The sequence below is a fragment of the Cyprinodon variegatus genome, unplaced genomic scaffold (genome assembly GCF_000732505.1).
Source record: "Cyprinodon variegatus isolate N-32 unplaced genomic scaffold, C_variegatus-1.0 Scaffold3, whole genome shotgun sequence".
In the NCBI taxonomy this organism is placed as follows: domain Eukaryota; kingdom Metazoa; phylum Chordata; class Actinopteri; order Cyprinodontiformes; family Cyprinodontidae; genus Cyprinodon; species Cyprinodon variegatus.
The window spans coordinates 2106094-2117156 of NW_015150456.1; the positions used below are offsets into that span (position 1 = coordinate 2106094).

The window sequence follows — 11063 nt, forward strand, 5'->3', positions numbered from 1 at the left end:
TTTTACTTCAAGTGCATATTATCTAATAATATTTTAAGAGTAAAAATACTAATTCCATTGGCAAATCATCTCATTTACCTCCTCAAATTGAGGTTAAATACATGAAATTTAAGAGCATTTTTACCTATTTCTAGATCGTTTTCACAGTGTAAGTTGTCAAGTAAAGGATTGTGGGATTTTAAGCACAGAAATGTCTGATGCTCCCTATGATACATGAACTATGATAGAAAGCAAAGGCTACTTTTTCTTACACCTTACTTCCTATACCAGGACTATTTGGTCAGTATTTAGGGTGATTGATCACCTTCACTTCAAACCAAGAGTCCTTAAAATGTTTTTATATTCAGTGCCATGGATTCTAAGACATCAGGGGTTCTTAAAGCATCCATCAACTTTAGATGGATCCCTGCTCCAAATCTGAAATATTGAAATTCTACAGTCGTACTTAGCTTTACTAGAGGTCTTGTAAAGACTTGTGGGTGTGCATATATAAATATAACCTGGATGTAACTTGCTTTTCCATTCATCCTTCAATTAAGAGCTCTTACAGCCAGCCCAAGAAATTTTAAGACCCTTAATCTGAAGGATCAGATCTTTAGAGTGAATTAAGACCTCATGACATGCAGACACCTTAAACCAGGGCTTCTCATCCTTTAGTGTCAACCCCCATTTTAATGCGCACTGCTGTACACAACCCCCCCCGAATCTGTATAGGTTGTATTTAAATAATCAGACGATCATTTATGAACTAATTTCAGCTATTGCCATCATTTTATTTTGAAAGTTTTTTTTTTTTTTTACTCGAAGCAGCACAAAGAGAACGTTTCCAAAGAGATCCATCAGTTGGTTTTGTTATAATGTAAAGAAATGATACACATTTCTTTAGAAAACAACAGCTAAAGTATAAGTGGATTTTTTCACAAAAAACAAGTTTAATTTGAAAGATCCACGTTTCTGAGAGCTAAAACCTGGGGGGGGATGATGTTTTTCTGCAGCCATTTAATGCGACAGCTGGGCCTGCTTCTTTTAATAGCAGCTGTATTCTTCTTGGATTTACGTTAGACTCGGCCATACAGAGATCACTCAACTCTTGAGTCGTGATCAGACGACTCTAATGTGGGATATGAGAGAGAGAACAAGGCATCCTGCAGCTCTGATGATGGGTGATGCTTGGAGAAGATGGAGAATGGCTGACATCCAGTGCAACTTTTTCCAGGGTGTCATCGCTCAGGAAATACTCATTTAAACTTTCAAGGAGAAGTAATAATTATAACACTTTATAACTTTATTGATCTCACATTGGAGAGATTTATCTCTGCATTTAACCCATCGCAGTGGACTGCCACTGTGCGGCGCCCAGGGAGCAGTGTGGGGTTAAGAGTTTTGCTCAGGAACCAAGAGTGCAGGCTGTGCAACCTCCTCAGAGGACAAGCGCACTGCTCTAACGCCCTAGTGTTACCTGTCACCTTATCAGAGAGATAAAACATGAGTTTTATTTCTGGAACTCAATAGAAACCAATTAACTTTTACTCTTCGGTCATTTCTTTGTTTCCGACTCCGTTTGGTCAAACACCCCCCCCCCTCCCCCCATTCCCATTGACGCAACATACAAAAATCATCATGTTTGTAAAAACCGTTTATTTTCAAAACCACAAGGTACTAAGCAATACAAAACATTAAAAAAGTACAAAAAGGTTTGGTCAAAAATATCTGAGATGATGTTTATGGTTTACTAACGGCACTGTGGTTATGAGTCTGAATACAAAACTTGGTGCAATCAAAGAAGAAATTCACATTGTAGAAATTTGTTCGCAACCATCATTTCAGGTCCGGAGCATCAAGCTCCAGAAATCAGCACTTAGAGCAACGGGGAATGTGGCACACAGCTTCTCCAGTTAAAACTGAGGAGGAAAGGGGGCTGCAGAAGTAAACATCTCCTGGTCACAAACGTACCGAGTAAAAGAAGAAACAGACTGAAGCAACAGGAAAAAATTAAAATAAAAAACAAACTGCTGCACTTTATCTTTCAAAAACATACCGAACGGCTTTCTAGAACACACAGGTTCACTCAGAATCCGGCCACAGAGAGCAGAGACAGTAGTGAACGCCATTCTTGTACGACACAGAATCCTAATAACAACAATACTCAGAATACAAAAATAAAGAACCGTATTAAACATATAAAATAATACATGGCAATAATCAAGAGTAACATGGTTCTTCTTTTTCAAGCATTACCCAGGTTTGTTTATTCCTTTGGACAAAGGCACCTCAAGTGTTCCGGTTCCCGACATCAGGCCTGTACTGCGAAGGTTCGACCCATTTACCCTGACTGAGATCAGAGCAGCGCAATGGAAACGGCTCCGAGATAAGAAGGAAAGGACATGGAAGAATCAGCCAATGTTCCTTTAAGTGATTATTTTATAGAAATCCCCAAGTCCAAAATAGTGAGGTTAGATCGTTATATAAAGTATAAAAAGGTCTAAACTTTGTAAGTTTAAGAGTCAGGATTTATAATGCTGGGAAGGAAGGAAACGAGGAGCTAAGGAGGGATGTAAACAGAGCCGAGATGAAGGAACACCAACAAGGAGGGAAAGGAAAGAAGAATACAAGGGAGAAAATCACAAGTAAACAAGTCGTAATCGACTAATACTGAAAATATGACACGTTCTGACTGGAGTCCACTTCCTGAGGGAAAGGAAACCCAAAACCTGAAAGAGGAAGGAGGGATCATTTGTTCTGGAATGAGATGCAGAGGAGGAATGTTTCGAAGGAGGAACCACAGCTTCACAGTACAGGCCACAGGTTCCAGGTTTCGGAAATGTTGACCAGTTCAGGACCAACACTGACATTAAGCACAAAAGAAATGGGGAGACACTTGAGAGAAGCCCTTATGTGATGATCAACATCGTGTACAGTCTTCATTAGACGATAACTCCCAGTACCGCTCCTTGATTCCAGACGCCCGGTTCTACCTTTTGTTCGCTTCTACAATCACCCAATCACCTCAAATACAAAAGTTACAAAAACAACTGGCTTGGCCTTTCTTTAACAAAATTCCAGTTCAAGTCTAAGGCAAACTTGAGATTTACACAGACTCAAGAAAAAAAAAAAACAGAAATGACAAGAAGTCTCATAATAAAATATCCATATAGTATCTAAAGTTAGCTGCCCTGAGGGAGATGCACATGTCAACCGTTACCATTTGTGTTGCATGATGGCAGTTAAAAAGCACTTTGGGTCTGCCGAGTGAAGTTCTGCTCATTGAGATGACGCCGCAGCAGGACGTAACACTGGAAGGCTTTAGCTCTTCATCCACCTCAAGCAAGGCAATCATTTCCCTTTTTGTCCTTTTGTGTTTTTAAGCACGCAGACCTGTGGAGACATGGATGGCAGATACGTCTTTGTCTGGATAAAAGCTACAGTGCAATCAGGTGGAGAAATTCGCTTACCTTTGTCGCAGGCGCTGCTCTGCTTCTCCTGGGCGAAGTTGAGTCGGTTCTGCTCCACGGCGGTGCCGTTGGACTCCGGGCTGCTGCTTCGAGGCGGGCTGCTCTCCTCGTTCTGGTACGCCAAATCCAGGTGCTGCTGGGCCAGTTTCAGGTGTCTGCGCATCCTTTCCACCTCGTCGCCGAAGGACTCGCGGCCCATGTCTCCCAGGTTGTCCTGGAAAGCCATTTTTCCAGACGGGTCCTTCTTCAGAGCGGTGTGGTAGCCTGGTGGCGCCGAGGGTTGGCGGCTGATGGAGGATCTCTGGCTGGCCAGGGCGGAGTGGCGAGAGGCACGGGAACGTGGTCGCGGCCGGCAGAGGCAGTCCCGGATCCCGCTGATGCCGAGGTGAATTATCTCCAGCATCGTGAAGAGCAGGCACAAAGCGCTGACGGCGTACATGATGAGCAGGAAGATGGTTTTCTCGGTGGGACGCGACACAAAGCAATCCACCGTGTGAGGGCAGGGGGAGCGAGTGCAAATGTAGGAAGGCGCCACCTCCAGCCCGTAGAGGATGTACTGCCCAAACAGAAAGGAGACCTCGAAGACGGCGCGCGATAGCAGCTGAAAGATGTAGACCTTCATCAGCCCGTCTCTTTTGATGCGCCGCCGCCCGTCGTGCTTGTTTATGGGCTTCTTTGAAGATTCCTTCTCCTTATCAGGTTCAATCTCCTCCAGGATCATAGGATCCTCCTCGCCGTTATCCTCCGCCTCTTCGTAGTCCCTGTTGGCCCCCCGATTGACGATGGGCATCCTCTTCCTGCCCTGGGACCTGTAGTCATCGTCTTCCATGCGGGCGATCTTGTGCATGGCAAAGCCGAGGTACATGATGGTCGGCGTGGTGATCATGATCACCTGGAACACCCAGAAGCGAATGTGCGAAAGAGGCGCGAACGCATCGTAGCAAACGTTCTCACAACCAGGCTGCTGCGTGTTGCAGACAAATTTACTCTGTTCATCGTAGTAGATGGACTCTCCCCCGACCGCCGTCAGAACGATCCGGAAGACGATGAGCAATGTGAGCCAGATCTTTCCCACAAAGGTGGAATGATTGGAGATCTCATCCAGCAGACGAGTCAGGAAACTCCAGCTCATTTTGCTGCCAGACCGAGGAAGTTATCAGTCCTGTGCAGAGAGAAGATGGAAAAATAAAACTGTTAGACTTTTCTGACATAAAAATCATTGACAATATGAGGTAGAGTAGCATCACTTCAATGTGTTTCTATACAAATAAAAAATTGTCAACCAAATGAAAAAAAACAACTAAAGAATAAAATAGTACTGCGTTTGAAGACTACTCAAATACCGAGTAACTAAGAGCCTCTGCTTAGGTTTGAAAATAATGTAATATTAGAAAAAATTATTCTATTCAAATTCAGGTATTTTAACAGGTAAAATAAATGAAATAACCAAATAAAATTCAGGCATAAGACTATATATCAATCATCTTTTATACCTCTCAAAAATCTATAAAAACAATTCAAGATTCAATTTAAATACAATATACTGTCAAAACTATTTGGTCCTCTGATACTTTATATGACATTTATTGGAATCCTATTCTATTCTGCTGCATAGATTAGGATTACTGCTGTGAACTGAGAATACAATAAGATAAGCATCCCAATATATTGCAATTTTGGCCAGCAAAACATTTTTTCCCCATCTAATAAAGTTATTTATTTAAGGTTGAAGAGATAAATTTACTCAAGCTAAGACATTGATACCGTCTATTAATATTAGTCAAGTAAAAAGTAAAATGTAGTAAAACTACTGTTGAAAGTACAATTTGTTTGAAAACGTATTCAGGTAGACGTAACTGAGTAAAAGTAACAATATTCACCTTTACTAATAGCTATTCTTTCCATCACCTTATAAGAAGTTTGAATATTTCAAGTTCAACTGCAAACCAAACTTGAATGTAGTAAATTTAACAGCCACAAGGTGGAGCCAAAGCATAAAAAACAACATGTCCCACTCTACAGCTATGATCCAGAACATGCTCTGGCAAAGAGTCAGAGGAAAAAAAAAACTAAAATATCCACCTAACCCTCTAACAATAAAAGTAAACAATCCATCAGCTAAAGTCACTAAAAGTCAAAGTATGAACTTCTAAGAAGTTTTCTTTGCTTTTTCCCCAAGAAGCTCCAGCCCTCAGGTTCACGTTCCAGACGACACACTGAGTGGGAGACAGTTGTGCAATTTGTGCCCTCATCTCACAAAAACAGTTGATGACTCCTCACACACAAACACAGAGTCACATCCAGATGCTGCTGGTTGTAGTTTAATGGTCTCGCAATGAAGAAAAAGCTCCTGTGGTTTCACAACATCCACCCAACCTCAAATCCTGTTCAGTCTACAAACAATGTAGCTTAGCACAAACGGCTATGGACTTAAGTTCATAGACTGCTGCTAAAAAGACTTCTGCAAGCAAAACATCTTTTTTTTTATAACCATAAAATATTTTAGTCAATATTATTTTAAAAAAAGTCAGCCACTGATGTTTAGCTCTCCTGTCAACAACCATGATCCCCGTAACAACAGAAGTCATGTTCAGACACGAAACATTATCTATCAAACACCAACATAACAGCCTTGTATTAAAATTATACCCATGCTTTTATGTTGAATCCAGACACCTAATATGCTTTACTTAAACATTTCTAGATTGACACACAAGTGTAAGCGGGTGAAGATTCTCAGTCATAAAAGAAAAATACTTTGTTTCCAATTTCAAAGACGTTTCGCTTCCCATTCAGGAAGCTTTTTTAATCCAAAATGTCAGAAATGGCGTCGAGTTCCAGGCTTTATAGAGTGGACCAAGAAACTCTGGACGAACGGGTCCGCCCCATTGGATGGGGGAGTGTTTGGGTTCTTTGTAACTCCGAAATCACTCTGACCTCCTGCGCAAAGCAAAGCCTACAGGCTCCGCTTTTCCTCCCATCTTCCTCCACTCCAGATTCCTCCAAGCTCGCGGAGAGAATGCGCTATATTATTATTAAATTCATAGGAGCAAAACATGTGGAAATGAACGCTTAAAAAAAAATCCCCGTCATCATTCAGCTTATGTGCAGTTTCTGCCCAAATATTTTATTTTTGTTGTAGATTTTTGTACCAAGGATAACAAGGATCATACAAAATGTTCCAAACTCAGCATCTCTTCATCCATGCCAGCCATAAAAGTTTCTTTTGACTCAATTTGATTAAACTTTTAAATCTCTCAGTATAAAATAAATATTTTGATCGGGATGAGAAATCTGTTTCCTGCTATGCTAAAGAACCGACAGTTTGCATCCAATCATTTAATTCAACTGCCTTAGTTTTTTGGAATATATAAGAATTATGCTCCAATTTGTAGTTGCCAATCTATCGTTTTTTATTTTAATTTGTAAAACCGGATCTCCTTAACGTTTTTTCTGTTTGGCGGGAGTATTTGGAATCTGGGGTTTATCCTGCAATACCCCATGTTGGTCTATATCCCACGTGGGACGCACGAGTGACAAATTTAGGATGGAGGAAAACATGTTTTTAGCTAGCATCCTGTTAAAAAAAAAAAAAAGCAAAACAAAAAAAAAACCTAATTTTTAATTTTCGATTCATAGAAGATTGATTCATGTATACTTAAAGACCATAATGGTCCATTAATGACAATTACTTTAATAATTTTCCGATGAATGTTAAGATAATTCTGATAAATATGTTGAATGCATCTGATTTAGATAACTGCTTAAAAAACAAAAAACAATCCCAGTTAAAATCGGACTGGGAAGAATCCTTTCTAAATTTTGAGATTTGGAACGAAAAGGCATTAAAATACTTTAAATGCATTTCCTTCTAACATTGACCTGATAGTTCCTTTTCTAGCCGTCTTCCAATCAGGGCTTAAATTCGGCTTAATGAGTCGACCCAACACACACATTTCAGAGCATGGATGCATGGAAACGGAGGAGGGCAGCCGTTCCAGGCCGACCTTCCAACATGAACCTGATCCTAAGGCTGAATATAACCAATGAATAGAAAAAAAAGCTCCAGCTTAAGTTACAGATTTATAGAGAAACTACTAACTTAATCTGTTTAACAAAGGGCCTCTTTACATTTGAAGAGGTTTTTCTTTCCACAACAAACTCCCTAAACGCAAACAAGGGAAAGAAAAACCTGCAGACCAGTTTATCCAGCATCCATACAGGAAACCTGATCATCTGCTGGTTTCATTCGTTTCTGGGCGTTTCTTCTCTTTACAGTCATCTTTGACTCATCAAAACCCTGCATGCCAACAGTGGTGCCCTAACAACAGACTGGGATGGTCCCACATCCAGTTAAACACTAACGTACCAAAGACTACATCAGTGTTTAAAGCTCATGGAAACCTAAACTATAAATAAATGATAGTCCTCTTCTCCCAACACTGTAAAAATATCAGACGACTTGCTTTCCCTGCAAAGTGAGGCCAGTATTAAAGAGCAGGCGACTCCACTTGGTTGGTCCATAACTCCATTAGTAATCTAAACATTTACAACTTGTTACACATGATTGGAAACAATTGTTTACCAGTTATGCTACTATAATCAGCTACATCATCATCATACATAGAAGCATTTGGAAAACAAGGTGAAAGTCACAGGTTGAAACGGCAGCAGAATGGGCCAATAACTCAGTAAATGTCCTCCCCAGATTGTTTAACGGATGCAAGAGGAGATGCAGATCCAACAGGTTAATTCAGTCAGATGACCAAGACCCCAATGTTACATAGAAAGCCTCCCCCCAAACAAAACAATGAAATAAAGAAGAAAAAGAGTCTAGCCCTGTATATATATATAAAAAAAAAACTACTTATTCTGTAATCAGCATCACTCGTAACTCTTTAGGCGTCATTGTGGCCAAACATGAGGCTGCTGAAGTGATTTAATAAACAAAATTAGCCAACTCTTAACCATGTTTCACAATCTTTCTGCTGAGCAGAAATTCATTAACACCTTTAATAAACTTAAGACTGTAATCTAATCCAAACACACTTTATAAAAGCTCCCAGCTTCTCTGTTTTGAGTTTGATTATTTGGGCGTTCCTCCTGCAAACATTACAAATAAAACAGTGTGTTGATGAATGTTAAGCAATTTCTTTAGAGCCAATTTTCCTGTTTATCTTAGAGATCACTGTTCTACAGGTACACTGGGAAAAAAAAAATCTAGATAAGTCATTTTTTCTTAAAATAAGTGAATTTGTTCTTGGATTGAGGTGGTAAAAGAGACATTTTGCCAACGGAACAAGACAATTTACACTTAAAATAAGAAAACACAATTGCATTGTCTTATTTCAAGTGCATATTATCTAGTTATCTTATTTTAAGAATAAAAATAGGGATGCACGATACTGATATTTTGCCCGATATCCGATATTTTATAACTCATGTAGCCGATATCGATGTTAAAGCTGGACAAAAATAAGTAGTCATTGAAAATAGCAGTTTTGTTATCCATTTCTGACACTTTGAAAAATAATATACTCAAATATATTTTCATATGCTGATATCAAATAGATTTTTAAAAACGCGGTATCAATCTATTACTTTCGAAATCTCGTGAAATTTCATCGTTCTGTTACAAACTCTCGTGATATTTTGCAAATTCTTGTGAGATTTTGTTAGTAAAATAGATCGATACCGCCTCAATATATCAACATATAAAAATATGGCAAAATTTCGTGAATTTTCGGGGGATTTCGTAGCATAACGATGACATATAGCAATATTTCATTAGTAAAAGAGATTGATATGGTGTTTTTAAATGGCAATATATCAGCATATGAAGATATTGGGATATTTTAATGTACCAATATTTTTTCCCTCATCTTTAGAAGTTTTTAAGTCTGTAAAAAAGAAGTTTTTGAGGAAGAAGAAGTATTTACTTTTTTTTTTTTTCCCCGATAGGGGACCGATTATATCGTGCATCCCTAAATAAAAATACTAATTCCCTTGGCAAACCATCTTATTTACCTAATCAAATTAAGGGTAAATACACTTAATTTTGAAATGTTTTATTTTTTTTTAGATCGTTTTTCCAGTGTATGTAGCATCCTGCTTGGAAACATTTGATTCTGGAATGCATTTTATTTTAAAACAAACTATTTTCATCTCTTTAAACCATGGGGTTCCACAGGCTTTTGTTCTCGACTTCAATTTGTTTTTTTGCTTGTTCTTTATAACATTGAATTAAATCTCATATCTAAGCCGAATACGTTTTAAATACATTTGACCTCCAGTCATCTTTGCCTGCTTTTCTAAAACCGGGAATACACTGTGTGATTTTTTTTGCCCTTTTCAGGCCAATGCTGGGGCTGACTTTCAGACCGATCGTGAGTCCTTGCTTCATGCAGTGTACAGATGGTAACGCAGGCAATCAGCCTCTCACAACCACCTCCCAATCAGGAATTATAAGGTCCACCGTCATGAAGTGTTCGTAGACAAATCCTGCTGTTGAAGCAGAGCTACGAGCCGATTTACCAAAACCTCTAGTACTACGCATGAGCAAACAAGAAAGTTCTTCTTCCAGATTAATGTGTCGGACCAGCACCATCTCTCACTGCCAAGTCTTATGTGGTTTTTAGATGTGCAGTGTGAGCAGGTAAAACTCATCAAAGCATCTGGTTGCAAAGTGTGAGAACATATCGCGAGCTGTGAACTTTTAAACGCTGTGGTTTCATCGTACAGTTTGAGCTGTAACCGAGTACAACGATTGAAAACATCACAGTGTATGCCCGGCTTAAGGCATTTGGAACATTTCAATCTCATTCGGTGAAAATCTTTCATACCTAAATGATGAAATACATTTAAAAAACAACTAAATGTTTTTATCCGTAGCCCAGGCAACTCAACCCCCTTAGATTTTACTGACCACTGGGTCTTAAAACATTTCACCCACTAACTTTTGAACCATACCAGAGGAATGTTGGAATGTTGGCTCCCTTTGCTTTTTTATTTAAGGAACTTTGGGAAACTGAGCTTCAGCTGGAAATCTCATCCAGTATTGGCAACAGTTATTCCTTTTTACTCGTTTCAGTGAAATCATCTCCAGCTGGTCCAAAGCGCAGCTGCTAAAGCTTTTACCCCGTCCTCCAGGCACTCCTAAGTTGCACCTTTGTTGATCTTGCTTCATTGCATTCCTGTTGCATAAATACCAGACAAAAGTTCTGCCATCTTAAAATGGCAGAACCTTTTAAACTGAGACCAACTGATGGGGAACTGCTGTTTATTTCCAACTAGAGCTAAAAATGTCAGAAACTTTAGTGTTCTGAACCCATTCAACCCTCGGCCTGTTCTGAACACATTTTATATTCAGGTTCTGTTACTTTTCTATCTGTTCCCATTTGACGGCTTTTAAATCTTAAAACTGAGTCTGATGCTGAAGTGAGTTCAAGTTTTGCTTAAAACCTTTTTTATAGAAAAGATAGTGGTGCAGGTTTGTTTCCAACAATATTCATTTTTTTGCAACATGTCTTTCTCCTCCCACACAGCTTAAAGGAATAGTACACCCAAAACATGATTAGCCTTCATTTTCTACTCACCCCCATGCTGAACAAC

At 39.3% G+C, this 11063-nt stretch overlaps 1 protein-coding gene across 1 annotated transcript in view; it reads right to left on the bottom strand.

The window, feature by feature from the left end:
• Positions 1-3348: 3348 nt before the first annotated feature.
• LOC107082660 (gap junction gamma-1 protein-like) overlaps positions 3349-11063 on the bottom strand; it is a 9818-nt gene continuing 2103 nt past the window's right edge. Inside the window, exons 2-3 of the mRNA XM_015371449.1 lie at positions 3453-4614; positions 3349-3375 (exon numbers count right to left, since the gene is read on the bottom strand). Of these exons, the coding sequence (XP_015226935.1) occupies positions 3362-3375; positions 3453-4584 (1146 nt within the window). The 5' untranslated portion in view covers positions 4585-4614 and the 3' untranslated portion in view covers positions 3349-3361. The remainder of the gene's footprint in view (positions 3376-3452; positions 4615-11063) is intronic.